General features: G+C 47.0%; 1 protein-coding gene across 1 annotated transcript in view; it reads right to left on the minus strand.

Annotated features, from left to right (window-relative positions):
- Lrrc43 (leucine rich repeat containing 43) overlaps nt 1-22685 on the minus strand; it is a 31223-nt gene that overhangs the window by 4551 nt on the left and 3987 nt on the right. The window contains exons 2-11 of the mRNA XM_026402959.2: nt 10375-10793; nt 8765-9025; nt 7264-7374; nt 6010-6149; nt 3913-4151; nt 2949-3136; nt 2130-2377; nt 706-847; nt 470-601; nt 173-361 (exon numbers count right to left, since the gene is read on the minus strand). Coding sequence (XP_026258744.2) covers nt 173-361; nt 470-601; nt 706-847; nt 2130-2377; nt 2949-3136; nt 3913-4151; nt 6010-6149; nt 7264-7374; nt 8765-9025; nt 10375-10793 — 2069 coding nt within the window. The remainder of the gene's footprint in view (nt 1-172; nt 362-469; nt 602-705; nt 848-2129; nt 2378-2948; nt 3137-3912; nt 4152-6009; nt 6150-7263; nt 7375-8764; nt 9026-10374; nt 10794-22685) is intronic.

A 22685-nucleotide genomic window follows, 5' to 3' on the forward strand; every position in this document is an offset into this window, starting at 1 on the left:
GGTCCAGGAGGGTGGGGGGCTCCAGGTGAGGAGATGCCTGAGCTGGCCCACACTGGAGGAACATCAGCCGCACTCCCAGGGGAAGGTCCCTCTTCCATCCTCCCCAGGCTCCTGGCAGGGCAAGCATTCTTGGAGAGGGGGAAGGAGAGGACATGGTTGCAGCCCACTGTACCCTAGTTAATGTCATCTTGTCAGACTCCAGGGTGCGGATGACCCCATAATTGCACACAGTGGACACCTGGGACTCCCCTGCCAGCAATGGCTCCAGGGCCACCAAGTTGCTACCCAGCACCCGCAGCACAGACGGTTCCTGGCGGAGCTCCTTGGGAATTTCTTTCTTTTTCTTGGGTGTCTTCTGTTCCTGAGGTGGGAGGCCAGGAGGGTGGGACAGGGCCAGGCAAAGGACCATGCCAGGCATCTGTCCCCTCCACGTGCACGGTCCCCTGCTGTGGGCTGGGTGTGCCAGTACCTTGCGGGGTTCCTTCTCCGCTTTCCCTTTCTTATTTTTCCCATCAGTTTCCTTCTTGTCTTTCTCCCCTTTTCCTTTCTTGGCAGGCAAGGGAATTTCAACAGGAAGTGGCACCACAGCCCAGGAAACGATCTGGGGAACACGACATGGCATCAAGTAAGCAGAGTCACCTCTCCCTCGCTCTTTCTAGAAAGGGGCTGAGAAGTATCTAACCAGGGAGCCAGGCCTCTGCCCACCTTCTCCTCCACAATAGTCACAGTGGTCCCCGACAGTAGGAAGGCCTTGAGTGGCACCAGGTCCTTGAAGGTGTGCTGCATCTCATAGTTGTAGGAAATGACATCAGCCCAGGGCTTATGGTTGGTGCTGAAGAGGACGGTCCTTGATTAGGGGGAGATGCAGACATGGGCGCCATCATCCAGGGCTGTGGCTGGGAACTTGGGACAAGGCTCTAAGGGGACTTCCAAAAAAGACTACATACCCCAAAATAGCACGAGATTGGGGGTCTGGCTATTACCGGAGAGGACCAGGGGAGCAGGAGACCAGGAAGGAACATGGCACAGAGAAGACAGTGGAGAAATGGGAAATTCACAACAACAAAAAATCAGTGCAGAGTATAGAAAGATTCCTTAAACAAAAGCATTAATATTGAAAACTTCTGTTCATCAAATGACACTATGTAGGGAGTGAAAAGGCAAACCAGACAAAAGGGAAAGTGACTTGCTGCGCTTGTCACCAAGAAGAGTGTATATCCAGAAGACGTTTGTACACAAAAGGAAATCTTATGAATCAGTAAGAAAAAGACAGGCAATGTGATTTTTAAAAATGGGTAAGAGAATCAAAGAGGAACTCCCCCAAACACAGCATGTCCTCTGGTACAGGACTCTTGGCAGCCATGCCCGAGTTTCTCTGGGCTTGTAATAAATTTGCAATAAATCTCAGCCATGAGAAAGGCTGGATGGCAAGCCCTGAGAGTCCTAATGGATCCAAACCTGGGCCTAGTCTTGGAGACCCCAACACCAACAGAAGAGCCACAGTTAAACAACTGACAAGCATTAGGGAGCTGTGACAGGAATTCCTAAGTAAATCTATATGTGCTCAACATTCTGAGACTCTACAAACTCCACTCATGGAGCTCCTACACTGTGGGAACTGGCTTGGATTCCAGTAAAATTCTCCATCATCAAAGAAGCTTCTGGAACAAAGAAGGCAGAATGGGTGGCATGTGCGAAACCTGAGGAGGGGACGAGACTGGAGTTATTGAGGGCAAGGAAGAACCTGGCGCACAGACTGGAAGGTCCTTGCCACACTTCGTATGCCAGAATACATTCCAGATGGACTCAAAAGCTTGCATGAAAAGCTTCCAATCCCAGGGCTAAAATGCAACAAGAAAGTCGATCATTCTAGAAAGCTTAGCCCTTCAGGGACCTGAGGTTCAGATGCACTTGAGTGGAAGGTTAGGGTTCTGGGAAAGGAGTGCTGACTGCCAATCCCACACCTACCCCCTATGGCTCTTGGCCAAGGGGCCAGCTAAAAAGACTGTGGCCTCGGCTGGAGCACTCAACCATCAGGATGCTCAGGGGAGGCAGTGGGTGCAGCCTAAGTCTGCTGTCACCCTGGATGGAGACCCCAGTCCTTGCTCCTAGCCGGGTCCTATCCTTACCCAGGGGATGGGAAGAGCCGGGGATCCATCCGTGGCCGCAGCTTTGCCAGCTCCTCTGCAGAGTTGATGGAGGAGAGGGGCACTGGCAGGGCTGAGCGGCCTGAGATGAAGGACAACTCTGACTCTCCCATCTCCGTCGCCCCCGACTCCTGGGACTCATTGGCCTCTTGAAGCTCCTCCAACAGCTGCACCTCTGACCCCCCCTGCAGCTCATCGCCTACAAGTTCTGCGCTGGAGGGCCTGACAATCTGCCAGGGGAGACAGGACACACGCTCTGATGTTCCCTGAGTGTCTATGGACACAGAGATCAGGGCGGTAGGATTTTCTTTTTTTAGTGCTGGAATGGAACACTGCGCTTCCCGCATGCTAGGTAAGCAGGCCACCACTGAGCCACACCTCAGCCTTGCAGGAACCCAAGGCATGAGCAGCTCACTTGGGAGACCAAAGATGAAGCATGCAACCTCCTCATGAGAAGTCGGAGGCAGCACGTTTCTCCTAGCCCCGTGGAGCCCCTGCTTTTCATGGGATGTGGAGGGGTGAAAGACATCATGGAAACTGTAGAGTGGGGCCAGAAGCTCTGGGCTTGGGTATAAAATTCCAGGCTGCTCCCGTGTCAGGCTCAGATGTCACAGGGACACAAGGTGCTCACTGCTGACAATCATCCTGGCTGGGGCTGGGCTGGAGCCAGGGCCCTAAGCAGAAAGGGGCTGTGAATCCATGTTAAGGATTTTCCCAGGCCTCCCGGGGCTGTTCTGCCTGCACAGGAAACCCCGTGGGCCTGGGCAAGGAGCCACCCTACTCCCTGACTCAGCCGGGCACCTCGGCCAGCACGCCACCATACTGGCTCCCCTCGCCTTGCTCCTCTTCCACAAAGTCGTAGGTCACGTAATAGTTGTAGGTGATGAAAGGGCCTTCGGGGCCTGGCTCCGGGTCCCAGATAGAGGTGTCCACAACGCCCTTGACGTTTCCAATGGACACCACAAACTGTGCTTCTTGTGCCAGGAAGTCTGCAAGAAGGAGTAACAAGACTGAGGAACATGGAGGGCTGGGAGTTGGCAGACAGCAAGACAGGGCGGGAAGGCGCTGGTCCCTGGGTCCTCCCCTCCATGCAGAGGTTCAAGTCCCAGCTCCACCAAGTTCAATGGGAGTGATTTAGGATACGGCATTTGGCTTCTCTGAAGCCTTGGTTTCCTGATCTGTCAAATGGGGGTTATTTGGGGTTTGTTTGGTACTAGGGATTCAGGGATTGAACCCAGGGATGCTCTACCACTGAGCTACATCCCAGTCCTTTTTATCTTTTATTTTTGAGACAGGGTTTCGTTGAGTTACTAAGGCTAGCCTTGAACAAACAATCCTCCTGCCTCAGCCTCCGTGCCTGTGCCACTGCTCCCAGTTGTCAAATGGAGGTTCTAATAGAAGCTTTACAGAGCCAGTTCTGAGAGGGTGAGAGGTCAGGAATATTTGCCATCTCAGCTTGTGCTTGGAATGCTGAAGCTGTCAGGCTTCTGTCTGACCTTGGGAAGGCTCTGATGCACCTTGCATGATGGGCCACAAGGGGGTGAACTCAAGCCACCTCAAAAGTGAAGAAACTGGCTAAAAGCTGTGGAAGCCCTCCTACCACTTCTGTCCCCAGGGCCCAGTCACAGGGGTCAATATCTGGAGAAAACCCAGATCCAGAAGGTTTATTACATCTGATGAGGGCCCGGGTCAAATGGGGAGCCACAGACAAAGGTTCAAGGTGTGGAGCCGGGTCCCTGCCCCCTCCCTCCATGGCTGTACCCACCGCCACTGAGGCTGAATCCCCGGAACTGATGCTTCTCGTTGGGAGACACAGTGATGTCATCCAGCACGCACAGCCGGGTCAGGCTGTCGATGGTGAAGCCTCGGTAGTAGGGCACCAGGGCCAGCGGGTTCCCCTGCAGCACCAGCAGCCGCAGGTGCCTGAGTGTGCTGAGGCTGACCATCATGCCCTGCAGGTCTGTCAGGTCATTGAAGCCCAGATCCAGGGAGACAAGGTTGGGCCTGGAAGGTGGATCAGGCCACCCAGGAGTTAGGGACCCTGGTGAGCAAGGGACATGCCCTACACCCAGGACAGAGCTCGGCCCACACACTTTGTTCTGTCCTGGACACAGGGTAATGCCCAAGCCTGCTTCTCCCCTCTCTGGAACACTGCCATCCTCAGAGCCCAGAGACAGCCCTCACAACCTACCCCCATGACCCAGTCACACAGAGCTCTCTAGCCAAAAGTCCAACTTCATGTGCATCTAGAAGGTTCTCCCTATTGACAGACAGGAAGTCACTGTGGGGAAGAGCAGGAAGGGGAGGAGTGGGATTGGAATGGGGACCTGGGAGGAGGGTGGGTGAAGCTGTAGGGTCCAGGGATCTCAAGCTGGAGGTCACTCTTCAAAGCCAGACTGACACATGGCCACTGGGTTCGCCTCCTGGGGGACAAGCGTGAAGACCGTGCCAGCAAGTGGAAAGGAGACGTTTCCCATCCCAGCCTGTGAAGGGCAGGAAGGGCGGGCAAAGGCGAATCCCAGGGCCCTGGGTGATGAGCCAGGCACGGGAGGGAGTGGAGCAGCTTTCCCCACTGTCACAAACTAGAAAGCAAAGTGACTTCAGCTCTGAGACAGAGGCCAGGAAAAGAGCAGGGAACACCCATCAGCAGCACCTTCCACACAGTGAACTCACCCCCTCCCTCTCCTCCCTCGCCTTTTTTGATGGCCTGTCCTGCCCTTGATAGTCACAGGCCAGTCAGAGGGAAGTATGCGAGAGGAACAGTTCGTGGGGATCAGCACACAGCCTTGACCCGACCTTCAAGAGAACCAGGCAACATCAGCACAGATGTCCTTTTGATTCCCAAACAGCCCAAGACGGAGGCTCACGTACAGGTTTCTACGTGATCCCCACTTGGCCCGAAGCACCAGGTTGGGCATGTTTTCCAAATCAAAATCGGGACACTCGGTACTCTGTCAACAGCAAGAGCCTAAATTTGCTGTCCTAGGAAGTCCAAAGTATATGGTTTCCTGTCTACGCTCCCTGATGGCCACAGGCAATGGAAGAAAGGAATCCCAGTTGGACAGGGCCGAGCCTGGTCAGGGGCCACAGAGCAGGGAGAGGAAGGAGGAAATCATGAGAGAGGGACTTTCCTCTCCACTGCACCCCGCCTTCCAAGCAGGTGTGGCTGGAGCACAAGGCCTGTCCCGGGGCTACCTAGGGGACGGAAGGAGGTGCCTTCCGTGCTGACCTCCAGCCCTTTCCAGGCTGTGACAGAGGAAGCAGGGGAGCTGCACCCACAGCACCGCTAGCCAAGGGGCTGGACCCCAGTTCTCTTTGCAGGGTGCTCCCTTTGCCCCAGCTCTCCGTGGCAGTCTTTTAGGGATGGTGGGTGACCCTCTCACTTCTCAGGTCTAGGATTTTAAGTTTTCCACTGTCACTCACCCCCCCCCCCGCCCCCGCCAAGGAGACAAAATCCAATGTCAACAACCAAGAGGGGACTGTTCTGCACAAACTCTGATGGATGCTGGGGTTGTAATGACAAGGGAACTCTAGGACAGTGTTCTCAGCCTGGGCTGAGTCCTCCCCTCCTCCTAGGTACTGTTTGACTGTCCCAGGAGGGAATCGAGTGGGTTCAGGCCAGGGATGCTGCTACCCATGCTACAATGCCCAGAACAGTCCCACGACAGAGTGACAGGCCCAAGTGTCAACGGAGCCCACTTTGAGAGATCCTCTTCTGAAGCAGGGCTCCCCCTACTCTTCCCTGGATGTCAGTGGGATTTTTTATTGAGTCATTCTGAGATCCTGAGCCGACTCTGCAGCCACACAGAAGTTACAGAAGCAAGCCTCCCTCCCGCACCTGCCCTCCCAGCTCCCCAGTTACCAGTAGTTGTTGGTGACATAGAGACTCTCCAAGGGGCCCAGCAGTTTGTTGTGGCCCAGCCCCAGATGCTGGAGCCCAGGGGGTGGGTGAGCACACAGACACTCCATGCTGCGGATCTCGTTGCCATACAGCTCCAGCACCTAGTGACAGCCGAGGAGGCCCGGACTGGAGGGCTCAGCCTGCCTGCCTGCCTGCCCTCTGCCCGCGGCCCCGGGAAACTCAGGAAAGGAATCGTGGACTGCTTGGGGCCTGGCTTCCTGTGCCCAACTGGACTGCATTTTTTAAAATGCAGGAGGAACTTTTTCCTGCAGCAGAGAGGGAAGTTTCCTTTCCCTTCTGTGAAGATGACTTCCAAGCTTGGAAGGGGAGGTGATGGAGGTGTGCAGGAAGTTCTTGCAGACACGCAGTGGGAAAGTGTCCCTGGGAAAGCCCCGAGGGACCCTGATGGAAGAGGGAATGGATCCCACTAAGTGGATATGTGCAAACTGTCCTCCTCACTCACATGTGTCACCAGGGCCAAACCTGGTGTCTCCAGCCAGAGCCAGACCTGCTCTCTCCCTCCGTGGTCACTACTCTCGGTGTTCAGCTTAGGGTTGGGGCCAGGCGACATGCTCAGCAGAGCACTCACGATGAAGCCCGCCTGCCTCTTTGTGGAAAACGTACCTAATATAAATTCGCCGTTTCCTCCATTTTTAAGTGTACCGTTCAGTGACATCCATAATGCTGTGCCACCACCACCACTGTTCCCAAAAGCATCATCACCCCAAACAGACCTCTAAGCAGTCACTCACTCCCTGTTCCCTCTCCCAGGCCAAGGTGACCTCTAATCCCTGTCTATCTCTGTGAATTTGCCTCTTCTAGATATTTCACAGAAGTATAATCAAATGAGATTGGCCCCTGAGGGCCTGACTCCTTTCACCCAGCTTGCCATTTTCTAGGGTCCCTCACGATGCAGTGACATATCAGAATTCCTTTCTTGAATGGATGAATTATATCCCACTACGTGGACAGGTCACCTTTTATCCACGGGTGTGTGGTTGTAGACACCTGGATTCTTTCCACTTCTGGCTACTAAACACTGATGAATAGGAAACTGTTAGGGACCCTGCCCTCTGTCCTTTTGGGTGTTGTGGGTCCACTTTTTTGAGGAACATGGCCTACAGTTAAAGGCCTGAGGTTGGGCCTTAATGCAGAGCCTCCCTGGCCAAACCTGTGCAGGGAAGATCAGAGACAGGGTCTCTGGGGCTCCCGTACCTTGAGTGTGGGGGGCAGATTGGCAGCATTGACTTCCTTGATTTTATTGGCACTCAGGATCAGCTCCTCAAGGTTTATAAATTTTAGGAGGTCCTTATCCACCAGGCTCACCTGAAAGGAAGGGAAGGAAGTGAGGCCTCCAGAGGGCCAGGTGACATCGCAGCACAAGCCAACAGGAACACACAGTTCTTCCAGTCTTGCCAACCCCTCCATCCCTTTTCCATCTCACTGGATCCACTCGCAGGGCTCCAGGGCCACTTCCTCCCCTGCCCCTTCACTGACAGTAGCTATGGGATTTCCAGGCCAATGTCCTATGTCCCTTGCTGGACCGTGAGATTCTTGGGAGGGCAGAGCCATGGTAACCTACTGCCTGCCTGGCACCAAAGCTGGTTAAAGTATTTAGAAACCACCCTGGCTTGTACGGAGCAAGGTCAGAGGAGAAACTTCAGCATCCTACCCATAAATCCTCAGTTCCCAAGGAACTGAGTGATCTCAAGGATATCAGGGGTCCTTCCTGGCGGGGCTTCTTTTCCCTAGAGCAACCAAATGCCCATTTGCCTAGGATGGAGGGACTTTCCAGGACATAAAACTTGCAGCACTAACACAGGGAAAGTCACAAGCAAACTGGTCACCCTATTCATTTTCTGGTTACGTGTAACTTCCCAGTTTCTCCGTAAAAGGAAGCAAAGGCTCAGGAAGGCTGAGACTCAGTTTCTATGCAACTTGTGAACTGTTATTGATCTAAGCAAAGATTTTTTAGTAACAGAAATAAATAAGTCAACACTATGCCAATGTTCTCCAGCCCCACCCCACCCTGGTTCCCACAATTTAAAGGGTTTGTTTTATTTATTTATTTATTTTTGGTGGGGTTCTTTTTTTTTTTTTTTTTTTTTTGGCTTTTTTGGAACTGGAGGTTGAACCCAGGGCTTTGCAAATACAAGGCAGACACTTTGCCACTGAGCTACATCCCAGCCCCCCACAGTTTAAATAAAGTAAATATATATATATATATATATATATATATATATATATATATATATATAGCCCAGGCACAGTGGCACACAACACCTGTAATCCCAGCAACTTGAGAGGCTGAGGCAGGAGGATCAGGAGTTCAAAGCCAGCCTCAGCAATTTAGCAAGGCCCTAAGCAAGTTAGCAAGACCCTGTCTAAAGGTAAAAAGTAAAAAGGGCTGGGGATGTGGCTCAGTGCCTCTGGGTTCAATTCCTAGAACCAAACCAAACCAAAGCAATATGGGTCCTTTGAAAGGTCTTTACTAGGACCCAGGAGGGCCGAGTGCAGGGCATGCTAAGAATTGGCTGTAGAAGAGGCACATGGACTCCCTCCAAGGGTGAAGGAGGAAGACTTTCAACAAAGCGTGGCTGAATACCGGCCTGTTTGTTGTACAAGCTGGTGAGCTCAATGAGAAGTCAGGGCTGACCTTGGGATCAGCTCTTACAGGAGATCCCCCTACAATCTGGTGCTCATTTGTAGCACCCACCTGCTTATCTACCATCCTCAGTGATCGGAAATAGGAGTACAAAAAGGTGTCTTTGAGCATCAGTGGATTCTGGATGGCCAGTTCTCTCAGAAAATGGTCCTCAGCACTGGAGTCCTCCACCAGAGCCCACGGTGAGTGGGGACTACGCACCAGTCCCAGCAGGGCCTCCACAGTCTCCTCCCCTGGGCTCACAGTCTCCTCCTCCCTGGGGGTCAGCTCCCTCCAGGTTTGCCATGTTTGAGGAAGAAAATGCGACCTGTTCTGCAGCGTTGGAGGTGGAGAATTTCATTAGGTCTGACATGTCCTTGTAAAGAAACTCAGTTGTAAGACTAGATGACTGAGGATAAAGAATTTAGAAATCTCCATGAGCCACCAGTAATTTTGGCTGATGATTAGCCATGATATGAGTACAGATAAAGGTCCAATTCCTGTCTCTGGGAGATTAATTACATATTTGACACAATCTATGCAAATTCATGAGGCTCAACAGGCAATGGCGGGATATAAGAATATAATCAAGGAAAAGTTTTCCTAGAGGAAGTAGCAAGGCTGAAAAGGTAAGCCCAGGAAAAGGTAAATTCAGGAAGTGGAAGATGAAAGAGTGCTTTTCCCAGAATTTACTCTCTCCCACCCCTACCTCCAGAAGAGGTGCAGTCTGAGCATAAAACCCAGAGTCTTACATGCTAGGCAAGCACTCTACCACCAAGCTACAGCCCCAGTCCAAGATGCATCTTTGAAACCCTAAAGCTTAGCAAATAGTAGGTGCTCAACCAACATCTAACTAAGCAAATCAATGAACGCTCTCAGTTTTCCTATGAAAAGGGAACACCAGCTTTCCTAGGCTCCTTTCCATGGAGTGATGGGGTGGCCCCAGCCTCTGGCCCATTCAGAACTCTCAAAAGACATTCCTGAGCACACTGGCTCTTGTCCCCACCCTGTGGTGACACACCACCTAGGTGAGGACAACAGTTCCTGTGGCCCCACTGAACAGGTTCTGTCTGCAGGGTCAATGTACAGATTGAAGCTTGAGAGAAAAGGACCTTCATGGGCAGCAAACCAAATTTTCCTCTTTCACCCTGTTTTGAGGCTCCTCAACACTGCATTGCTCTCTGTCTCTCCTCGGCAGGGAAGGGTGGGCCAGAGGGTGCACTGCTTAGCCTTTTGAGCACTCAGGTTCTCCTCCAGGAAGGAAGCCTCTAGACAAACAGAAAGTGGCAGAGCCTTCCCAGCCAAGCCTCAGAAGGGGAGGCCCATGCCTCTGCAGCCTCAGGGCCCAGGTGGAACCATCTCCCACACGTGGCTCTGGAGCTCCACGAAGCCAAGAAACTTCACCCAGTCAGAAGCGCCTGCATGGTGCAGACTGGCCTGCTGTGCTCAGGATGGGAAGGTGCCAGGTCTGCACACTGAGGTCAGTGCCTTCAGGCCCAGGCGGAGCTTCCTCTGCCCACACCTTGAGCTTCAGGGTCCCCTTAGTCCACCCTCCCCGCCCAAACACTAAGAACTACCCCTCCTGGGGCGTCTCGGTCAGCCACCTGCTGTGTGTGGGCGCTGCCAGTCTCCAGGGCCGTCGCCCGGGCCGTCCCCCAGGCCCTCCCAGCCCCCCTTCGCACCCAGCTGCCAATGCCGCAGGGAAACTCGTGCAGACACAGCTTCCGCAGGTGCACCCGCACCACCTCGCTCAGGGTCTCCGGGGCGCTGCGGCTGTCGCTGTCGCTGTCGCTGCCGCTGGCCAGGGGCTGCTCCATGCCTGCGGGTGGGAGCCGCCAGCTTCCCGCGCTGCTAGGCAACGCCCGACGCCTGCACGCCCGCGCTGCTAGGCAACGCCCGACGCGCCTCCAGCGCCGCGCCCGGCTCAGCCCCCAGCCCCCGGCACTGCCCGGTTCTCCTCGGTGAAGGCTGGTTCTCGTCCCCACCCTGTGATAACGGATAACGCTGGGCCAGGAGGCTGCGGGCGCCACCGACCGCCGGTCCTCTCTCTCCCCCAGGGCCTCCGGGCGGAGAGGCGGGTTATTAAGGGCCTTTGGCAGATCTGGGAAGGCGGAAAAAGCCCAGGGTCACGCTTCTCCAGTCGGGGGTTCCAGTGTAGGTCGCTCTGACCCCGGAGCCAGGGGGTCGTCGCTGTGGAACCCGAGACTGTTTCGGATTGTTCTGGTCGCACTGAAGCTGGGCTGGAACTTGTGGTCCTCCTGCCTCAGCCTCTGAGTTGCTGGGATAATAGGTGTGTGCCACCGTGACTGGCTCTGAGCACCTTTTAGTGTATGCAGGATATTACAGTTTTTGTAATGTAACCATCGCTATGATTTTCAACGTTTTCCCTCAATCTACAAGAAACCCTGTGCCCATTAAGCACTCAAACCCCATATCCGCATCTGCTCAGTCTCCCGCAAAAAGGCTCTCTCCATCTTTATGAATTTGACTATTCCCTGTAATTGGTAAATGCAGCATCTGTGTTGAGACTTAATTTATATCCATAAAACTCATCCATTTAAAGTGTACAAATTTGTGATTTTGGGGGGGTTATTGGGCTTCAATCCACAATTGGTCTATCAGCAAGCTACATCCTCAGCCACACACACCCCTTTTTTAAAATAGTGGAATGACTATTATAACATAGATATTTTATAGAGAGGAATCATATACAGTATTGTTTTTTTGTATCTGGTTTCTTTCACTTAGAGTGATATTTTCAAGGTTCATCTGCAATGGACTTCATTTTTTATAGCTAAGTAATATTCCATTGTGTGAATAGACCATATTTTATGAGTTCATTTATCAGTGAATGGATACTTAGGTTGTTTCCACTTTGTGCTATTATGAATAATGCTGCTATGAACACTGGTGTACAAGTTTTAGTGTGAACATGTTTTCACTTTTGAGTAGATACCAAGAAATAGAATCACTGGGTCATTTGGTAACTATATTTTTAATATTTTGAGGAACTGCCAAACTGTGTTGCATATATGCTCCACCATTTTTTTTTAAAAATTTGTATTTCTTAATGGATCTTTATTTTATTTATTTATATGTAGTGCTGAGAATCAAACCCAGTGCCTCACATGTGTGAGGCAAGCACTCTACCCACTGAGCCACAACCCCAGCCCATGGGCTGCACCATTTTATATTCACATCAGTAATATGTGAGGGTTCCAATTTTTCCATATTCCCATAGTTTTTATTAGTGTAGCCACCTCAGTAGACATGAAATGGTAGCTCATTGTGATTTTATTTGCACTTCTCTGATGTCTAATGAAAATGAGCATATTTTCATGTACCTCTTTTTGGAGAAGAATCTATTCAAATCCTTTTTCCATTTTTTAATGAGTTAATTTTCTTTGTATTGTTGATTTGTAAGGGTTCTTCATACATTCTAGGTACTAAGCCCTTAGAGATGATTTTCCAATTTTCTCTCATTCTATGAGTAATATTTTCACTTTCTTTTCTTTTCTCTACCCCCTTTTTATTTTTTTTCTTGAGAAAAAAAGAGGCAATTTAGTGCCTCACTAAATTGCTGGGGCTGACCTTGAAATTGTGATTCTTCAGCCTCAGCCTTCTGAGTTGCTGGAATTACAAGCGTGCACCACACAACTACTGGCTTTCCCCAAACTTTCTTGATAATTGTCCTTTAACACAAAAGATTTTGTTGTTATTGTTTGTTTTTCACAATGCTAGAATGGAGCCCAAAGCACTCAACCACTGAACTGTACCCGCCAGCCCCCACAAAAGCTTTCGATTTGATTTTTAATTTTAATCTTTTTTTCAGGGGGGTACTGAGGATTTAACTCAGGGGCACTTTGCCACTGAGCCACATCCTCAGTGCTTTCTATTCTTTCTTATAAGACAGGGCCTTGATAAATTGCCCAGGATGGCCTTGAATTTGGAATCCTCCCTTCTCAGCCTCCAGAGCTGCTGGGATTACAGGCGTGGCCACCACACCCAGATAAATTGTTGATTTTAATGAAGTATAATGTATCTTTTCTTTGGCTGCTTTTGTTTTGTTTTTGCCCCAGTCTGGCTGGGCACAAATCATGAGCCACTCAAGCAGGAACAAACTTTATTTCCGAACTCCACCAGCACACTCCCCACACTCCCTGGGAACTCTCCCGAACACCACCCACGAGGCCCCCAGGAACACCACACACCACCCGGAAGTCCCTCCACCAGAACTTCAACCACCAACTCCAACTCTCCAGGAATCCCCTCAAGAGCTCAACCAGGAACTCAACGGGAACTCCGCAAGAACTCAAAAGTACTCGCAAAATGCTAGGTGCCATCCCAACTGGGCTGTGGCTCTCAACATGTTTTCACTCCTAAAGAACTATTCCCTGCTCCACAAAGCTGAGCTGTAAGCATTGTTCATATATCCTGTTCACCAATCCTTTGTTTGATCTGGAATTTGCAAATATATTTTTTTAATATTTAGTTTTTAGTTTTCGGTGGACACAACATCTTTGTTTGTATGTGGTGCTGAGGATCGAAACCGGATCGCACGCATGCCAGGCGAGCGCGCTACCGCTTGAGCCACATCCCTAGCTCCTGCAAATATTTTTCTCCCAGGCTAGGCTTGTTTTATCAGTATCTTTTTAAGTTATTTTATTATTTTTATGTTTTTTTATTTAAATGTTTTTGTAGTTGTAGATGGACAGAATGCTTTTATTTTATTTGCTTTATTTTCATGTGGTGCTGAGGATCGAACCCAGTGCCTCACACATGCTAGGCAAGCACACTGCCACTGAGCCCCAGCCTCAGCCCTATCTTAACACTGTCTTTAGAGGAGCCAAAAATTTTAATTTTGAGGAATTTTGATTGATTGCCATTTTTCCCCAATGGCCCTTTGGGACAGCCATCTGTGTGTCTTTTGGACTGTCCTATGGTGGAATGTCTTTACTATTATTAGAAAAAGTATCCTCAAACTGAGAAATAAGGCAAAAAGATGACCATATGTCCTTTAGAAGAATCAAATAAACACCCAGGTATCCACAGTGATATAAATATATCAAAATTGGAGAGGGGTTTGTGGCTCAGTGGTAGAGCGCTCACTTAGCACGTGCGAGGCCCTGAGTTCAATCCTTAGCACCACATAAAAATAAATAAATAAAGTAAAGGTGTAAAAAACTTTAAATAAATAAATAAATAAACACAGCAACATGAAGGACCGATGGCTCCTGGGATTTTAGTGAAGCGACTGGGGAGGTGTGCAGTCAAGGAAGAGCAGGCTGGGGGGCAGGTCAGAGTCCTGCTGGACTCCCACTGTGGAGCTGCCCACTGGCATCAGATCAAGATGCCAACGGGCATCTACCCAATGGCACATCAGTCATGGGACAGGAGTCAAGGGCTCAAAGAGGGCGACCACACCAGGCCATTTTGCAGTCACAGAAACGATGAGTTGCACAACAGAGTTTATCTGCAAGGCAACTAAGACAGGAGACTCCAGTCTCAAATCCATCTCCCCAAGGATAGGGTTTGGGGACATTTATGGGATAAAGAATCAGGGTGATTTAAGGTGTGGGGAGAGGTGATTGGAGGTCACATCATCGCGGGCCACACATGTGGAATCTATCTTCCCTCTTCAAGAGAAGATGGTTCAAAAAATGCAGGCATCAGCGTGGTCTAAGGACGGGGTTTTCAGCCTTCTGACTTCCAAAGGTCACTTATTGATCACCTGTGCAGTCCCCAGGGAAGAGTTGGCAGTTTTGATAAAAATGGCCTTCAAATCCCTAAAATGACCTGAGTAACTCTTACCATCATGACCTGCATGTCAGAGGTGTCACATTACAGAGCCCGCGGTGACTAATAACACATCGCTCAGTTGCATGACCTCCAAAATTTGTGATTTGTAAAGTTAACTAAAAGCAAGTCCCAAAAAGCAAGTGAAGCAGATTTGAGGGTCTGAAGTGGTCTGGGTGGTCCTTGTACCTCAAGAAGGGACTCAGCCAGGAATCCACTGCCACCTTCCATCCCACTCTCCCTCCAGCCCTGCTCTCTCTCTTTTCTCCTCTCCCATGCACGCTCCTTGACGGAATGGCCTGTGCCCACCTTTCCCTCACCACTCTGAACGGCTCCAATTTGGCTTCCACCCCAACAATTTGTTTAACACCCCCCAGAAAGTTCCTGTGATCTCATGTTGCCAGACCTAGTGAATCTCTTCAGGCTTATCTTTTTGACCTCTTCATGGCTTGTGAGGAGGCCAACCATTTCCTCTTTCTGGAAAAACCACTTCTTATCTCTTTCCATGACAACATGATTTCTTGTACTTTTGCTCCATGATTTCTTGTACTTTTGCCTTCCAGTACTGCTAAATCCTCTTCCTATTCCTGTTCCACTGACGGAGCCTCCACACTTGGCTTCTGTTTCTTGGAATGGTATCTCTTGGAGGATTACAGTTTTATCAACCACAGCCTACTCATGGCGCCAAGTTTAAATCTCCATTCCTTCCTTTAGGCTCCAAATGCAGATGTACAATGTGCCTCTGGGTGTCCTCACCTGAGAGTTCCCTAACACCTACCTCACCAGGTCCAAGACTCAGGGGTCACTTCCCTCAAGCCCCAAATGCTTCTTCTCCCAGGGATCCTCTCTTTTTGTAGAACCAATATCCCTCCAGTTGCCCAAACCAGAAACCTGGAAGCCATCCTCAGTTCCTCCCATCCCACCATCTCCATATCCAGTCAATCATCACCTCTTATGAATTTTACCTCGTGTACGTTTTTCCACTTGATCCACATCTCTTCGTCTTCACTATCACTACTCGCCTGGCTCAGAGCCTCACCTTTGGGTATGTTGAGTTGGAGGTACAAGTGGGACATTCAGGTGGACAGTTAGACCCAGAATTTGAAGGAGAGGAAACATTAAAGTAAAGGAAATATATGTCAAGGTGGACACCTTGGAGATACGTCCATAAAAGTCTCCGCAGGCCAGTACTGAGTCTCAGATACAGAGAAGGCACTATCAGAGTGTCAGGATAACATTGTACAGAAGGGAAGTGTAGGGGACTGGGGTGGTAGTGTTAGACCAGGATGCAAGAAAAGATCACTGACTCCAATTAAAATCAAATTAAAGCAAGCTTATTATTTCGACCGGCCGGGCTGCCTCTCCCTCCCAAAACCGCGGGAACAAGACAGCCCCCCAGCTTTCCTGCAGCCCAGCTTTATAGCCCAGAAAGTTACACAAAGGGGGGTTACAGATAACAGAACTCTGACAAGCATCACACTAATGGTAGTTTACATTTTTTGCTGGCCCCAACATCAGATTTTATGAGGACCATTAGAGCCTCAGAGGAAGGCCAATATTTATGAGGTGTCACTAAGTTTCAGAGAGGGCTGCGATCTGGTCAGAGAGCCAGGCATAGGTGAGTTCAAGGCATGGGCAGGCATTCCAAGCAGGTTCAGAATTTACCTGGAAATTATTTGCAGAAAATTTCCGAAATTATCTTTTCATGGCTTTGTGGCGAGATGGCTCCCAATTTTAAGAAAAGATCAGGTTGGGTCTATAATTCCCCCCTTTTCTTATGTGTCCCTTTCAAATCTTTGATAGGGAGGGGAAGAGCACTGAGGGAATTTTAATCCCTCAGGCAACAGTCTCCAACTTTTTAGAACTCACCCAAAACCGGTCTCCCTGATTTTACCTGACTTAATTGATTACTTATATTGATAGTCTATTTATTTTTGGGTCCATTGTTGTAAGAAGTGGGGCGTCGCTCATTTTGGCTTCTTCTGAGCTGAGAGAGGGTGACAAGAGGGGGCACGGCGTGAGGGACATGAGTTGCCTTTTAGAAGTCAGTTGAGGGACATGAGTTGCCTTTTAGAAGTCAGTTCGGTTTGAAGTCTGGTTGGGGAAGAACAGGTTGTAAAGTCATCTGGGGATGGTTCTTCTATGAGAGAAACAAAAAACATGAGTACTGAGTAAATGTTGGAGCAGCTGGAATGTGTCACTGTATAGAAGTTCCCTCACCAGGCTTTAACAGATATCAGGACTGTAAGCATAACATTTAACTTTTAGTGTTACAGTTGTCTCTCCCCATAAGACACAGTTTAATAATTTAATGTCATCTGATCTTGCAAAATCCTTTTACTAGTATGAGCTCTGTGTCTAATAGAGAAACCTTTAATTCTGTTACTCAGGGCTGGGTAATCATACTAGCAAACACGAAGCCTACCTGTGTAGGTTAGGAATATCTGTAGGCCTTAAACTAAAAACTTCTGTCTCTGGCAGCTCCTCTTGATAGTCTCTTTTTATAGTTATCAGACATTTCTGTCTGAGAATCCTTCTTTGTAGCCTCCAGTCTTACTTATTTTTGGAGGCTAACATAAAGTATATACCTTAAATTATTATTATTATTATTATTATTATTATCATCATCATCATTATTGTTATTTAAAATGCCCAGGAATGGCTGTATTTTGGTTTTAACTGTCTTTGCTAAGTGTTTAAGATGAAGCAGTCAAACTGATTTTTGTTTCTATCTATTGTTAACAGTCAGCTGAGCTTTTATGGGAGTCATTCCTGGGGAAACTTGAGAGCAGCTTCTCAGTTCTGCTAGTGCCATTTGTGCTAGGATGGGTCTAGGTCTTGCTTGACCATGTGGCTTCCCTCAGAAGCATCAGGGATGTCTCCCTCCTCTGATGACTCTCCTCTTCATAGAAAATACACTGATTGGCTTTCTGTCCTCCAGTGGTCTCATTAATCTCCCTGATCGGGAGGTTATGTGGCCTAGAGTTGCAAAGCTCTTTAGAGAAGTCCCCTGTTCCCTGGATTCAGACTGACTCTCAATATTTGGCAAGAGCCAAATATTGGTTTTTCTGGCCTTTTAATTTAACTTTGATTTTAAAACTTAATCTTAAACATCCAGCAAATAAATTTTAACAGCCTTATATTAAGAGTACTGGGCATTAATGTCTATAACTTTACAATTATTTATCTTTTTATTAATTGGGATCTGTATTATCCTATCTGTCTTGTAGGTGATGGCTTATTATCTTAAATTAACCCATGTTGTGTTCTTAAAGCAACACTTCTGTAAAACACTAACAGGGAATCTTTAGATCACTTATAAGGAAATTACAAAATAATATTAACAAGAGTAAAAACATTTAGTTTGTGTAATAGCTACCCTGAATTTTGGCTGAGTTACACATGATATCCCCTGTTTGAGATCCTAGTAATCTTGACAGAAAAAAACAACTTTTGAACATAACTTTAAATGAACTAAAATCTGGCCTACTGCTTTCGTAGTCATTCTCACATGTAGTAAGATGGGACACAGAGCCTCATCTCAGGTAAGGCAGGGCTCTTTATAAATCTTAAGTGTTCTAGTTCTAAAGCTGATCTTTGCTTTTTAAATATCATTTTACAAAGTTTACATAAATTGTTTGAGGTCACATGAACATTAACTAACACCATATGATATCACATTTAAAACATGAATTAAAGAAAGGCTGAAAGTTTTTAACCTTTACATAGATTAGGCTCTCATTAACTTAAAAATACATTTAAATTGTTCCCCAATGTAAAAAGTCACATAAAACTTTACATATCTTATTGATAACAGGTAAATAAATCCCCAATATATTTTTTTACCATACAACTTCAGAACACCAGCTTGATATAATGCTCTTTTAAATTTTCTACCTTACAGGGGATGTGGCTCAAGCGGTAGCGTGCTCGCCTGGCATGCGTGCGGCCCGGGTTCGATCCTCAGCACCACATACCAACAAAGATGTTGTGTCCGCCAAAAGCTAAAAAATAAATATTAAAAATTCTCTCTCTCTCTCTCTTTCTCTCTCACTCTCTCTTTAAAAATAAATAAATAAATTTTCTACCTTACAGACTTGTATACCTGGAAGATATGAGCACATTAGTAGCATCACAATTACATTGATGTTTTTATATTAACCAAGTTTAGCTTTTTAAAAAATGACAGTACAATGCTCTAAAATAACAGTTCTTATTTAACTAGTTGTTTAATTTTTATGGTTGCTTGCTCTAGGAAAAAAAATAAAACGAAATAAACACAATGTTATGGGTAAACATATGTTTTAAGAAATTTTTGTCTCTTTAACACATGACTGATTGTAAAAACAAACTTATACAGACCTTAGTAAATCAATCAGATATCTAACAAAAGTACTCATGAATGAGTAATCCCATATCAAATTTACTTTACTTATTTTATCAAAATATTAGACAAGTGTATTGAACAGTGCTAGCCATTTTTTTTGAAGGAAAAGTCCTAGAACCAAGGCATATTAGACATTTTATAGACATTAATATTTTATGAGTTTTTCGAACACCTAGAAAAACTTGTAAGCTTAAATTTAAAGACATTTATTTTTATCTGTTTATCCAATTTAAATTGAACCATTTAAATCACATGAATTAAAGATCTTTGGATCCACTTTTTAAAATTTGTTTTATGAGCACTCCTTATATGTTAATTTGTATATCATATATATGATATACGGACATATGTATATATAGACATACAACACATAACACAAGTGTGCACACATAACAATAGTAAAGGCCTTGTAGCTTTTTGCAGGTGAAATCTCCATTGCAATGTTTCAAAAACTCCACAGTTGGTCAAAGATAGAACTGATCAGAAAAACATTAACCTAGGTCTGTAGGATCAACATCATGAGCTCAAAAAAATACAGAATCTAAGAAAAAAACAAGAGTCCTAGAAAAAATGACTGGCCAGTAATTAGTAAATACCATACAATTTACCTTTTTTTTTTAGGCCTCAGATCAGTCTCCTACTGAGCTTGCAGGCTTCTTTCATTTGCATTTCTTTTTTTTTTTTTTAAAGAGAGAGAGAGAGAGAGAGAGAGAGAGAGAGAATTTTCAATATTTATTTCTTAGTTTTCGGCGGACTTAACATCTTTGTTTGTATGTGGTGCTGTGGATCGAACCCGGGCCGCACGCATGCCAGGCGAGCATGCTACCGCTTGAGCCACATCCCCAGCCCTTTCATTTGCATTTCAACATAAGTCCTGGCTGAGGTCTGGAAGGAGCAGGGAAAAACTGCTATTCTGAGCAGACACCTCAGGCCTAAGGCATTTTAACCATAAGTCATAATTTTCAGGTTCAGATGATACAAGTTTAAGATATAATTCACAAAATTTTATATCTTTACATCTTGTTTTGTCAACAGATACCATACTATGATTTACTATCCTTGTCCAAATTAATGCACTGGTACACCCAGTGACATTTTCCCAGGCTACCCAATTCAAAATTGGTGAAAACCAAAAACAAAACTGAATGATTGGGAAGTTACTTGCCAACTTGGAAGTAGAGTTCCTTAGTTTTCCATTCTAAGTATTTAAGTTCTCTGGCATGAATTATCTGATATCATAAAGTAAACAATTACCTAAACCCAACTTTTAACTGCAAGATTGTGCAATGCTTCAAAAACCCATTCAGATACCAGATTATTACAATAAAACATCATCTTTTAGACACACATTCAGCTAAAATCGTTCCCAAGAAACAATATAATATCAACACACTATTGCACATATCTTAAAGGGCCAGAAACAAAGACACAGGACGGACAGACAGAAAGGAGCTCCAGACTATGGCTGACAGACAGAAACCTTTAAAACAGAGTAGATAAGAGAAAAATCTCCTACACCAGTGGCACCATAGATGTCCCCACAAGGGGACCAGATGTTTTCACAGAGGGGCAACCTGAAATATAAAATCAAGGGTCTCCATGGCGACTTTACTGCATTTAGTGTCCCCTTTTTCTTTTTCTCTTTTTTTAAGAAGACAGAGGTGGCATAATCCTTACAGTGCAGGGAAGGAAGGAGGGAATTCCCTGAAGCAACAGGGCTTCAGCAGCTGCTGGGAGTCCCTCAGTCCCTCCTTTTACTTACAGGATTAGCTCCTCTGGTTGGGTTCCACCCCAGGCACACTCCATCTCCTAACATTTCAGTAGTCAGTTCTCAAAAAGTTCCGGGGTGGGGGGGTGGTGGTACCAAAATTTGTAACTGAAAGTTCGGTTCCTGACCTTGAAGCCAATTAATGCCAATTTAATAATGAGGACAGGGTTTTGAGAAAAAGAAAAAGGGAGGTTTATTGCTTTGCTTACAAAGGAGAAACACAGGGGATTCTGCCCAAAGGTTGTGACTCTCTTGATCTGGAGGCACAAGGGGTTTTAAAAGGAGTTTCACTTGTTAACCTGGGAGATACTCAGTTCTTAGATCCCCAGCAGGCATTGCCCTCTGCAGTGGGTGTGCTCCAACAGCCAGCTAGGGGCTTCTCTCCTCCTGCTTAACAAAGGGGGGTAAAGTTCATCGCAGTTCCTTAAAACACAGTCCAAAAGGGTGTCAGGCTGACTTGCTTTATTACCCCTTTTCACGTCCAATATCCTTAGGTTTTTACCACAGAAATCACACAACAAAAGGCACAAAAACAAACAAACAAAAAACATATAGAACACAGAACAAAACACAAGAAAACAGAAACCGGCGCCGAAACAGAAAAACAGAGGAGCAATGCAACGTCTTGCTAAAGCTCTGGGGTAGGAGAGCATATGTGCCCAATGGCACCTCTCTACCTTTCCAGAGGAATTCCCTACAGAACAGAACAGAGGACAGAACGATTTCTCGTTACTGTCCCAGAAAGGAGTATATGTGAGCCTTGCGAGGCCACCTCTCTGTCATCAGAAGAGATCTCCCTTAACCGGATAAAAGGTATTATAAAGGTGCCACTTACCTATGGAGGCCTCCTCCCCCAGGTGCTTGCTAATTGTTTTAGTGTGGCAGTTCACTGCAGTGCTCCGGGGACGAAGGCTCACTCCGAGGCCTTGGAACGTCTCAAGTTGCGCACCCCCTGGAGTGGCTCTCCAGCCCGGAGCCCTGGAGCGAAGGCCGGCTTCAGAATTTCCAGCAGTCTGCTCTTGTGGTCTGGTCGGGCAGGGTCATCTCGCTGGGGCCTCCAAAATGTTAGACCAGGACGCAAGAAAAGACCACTGACTCCAATTAAAATCAAATTAAAGCAAGCTTATTATTTTGACCAGCTGGGCTGCCTTTCCCTCCCAAAACCGTGGGAACAAGACAGCCACCCAAGCTTTCCTGCAGCCCAGCTTTATAGCCCAGAAAGTTACACAAAGAGGGGTTACAGATAACAGAACTCTGACAAGCATCACACTAAAGGCAGTTTACATTTTTTGCTGGCCCCAACATCAGAATTTATGAGGACCATTAGAGCCTCAGAGAGGGTTGTTGTCTGCCCAGGGAAGGCCAATATTTATGAGGCGTCACTAAAGTTTCAGAGAGGGCTGCTATCTGGTCAGAGAGCCAGGCAGGGGTGAGTTCAAGGAACGGGCAGGCATTCCAAGCAGGTTCAGAATTTGCAGTAATTTATAGTAAAGCCGAAATTAGCTTTTCATGGCTTTTTGGCGAGATGGCTCCCAATTTTAAGAAAAAATCAGGTTGGGTCTATCACCAGCTCAGTGGTAGATCACTTGCCTTGCATGCATGAGGCACTGGGTTCAAATCTCAGCACCACATAAAAATAAATAAATAAAGATATTGTGTCCTCCTACAACTTAAGAAATATATATTAAAGGGGCTGGGATTGTGGCTCAGCAGTAGAGTGCTCCCCTAGCTCAGGTGGGACCCGGGTTAGATCCTCAGCACCACATAAAAATAAAGGCATTGTGTTGTGTCCATCTACACCTAAAAAATAAGTGTTTAAAAAATGTATATATATATATATATATATATATATATATATATATATATATTTTTTTTTTTTTTTTTTTTACAAAGGAAGAGGTAGGTTCTTAAGAAGAAATAAGTGACTGGGGATGTATCTCAGTGGTAGAGCCCTCGCCTAGTATGTGGAAGGCACTCACTGAGTTCAATCCTCAAAACCATAAATAAATAAAATAAAGAAGGTGAAAGGTGTTGGCATTACT

This window comes from Urocitellus parryii, chromosome 3 (assembly GCF_045843805.1).
Source record: "Urocitellus parryii isolate mUroPar1 chromosome 3, mUroPar1.hap1, whole genome shotgun sequence".
NCBI lineage: Eukaryota > Metazoa > Chordata > Mammalia > Rodentia > Sciuridae > Urocitellus > Urocitellus parryii.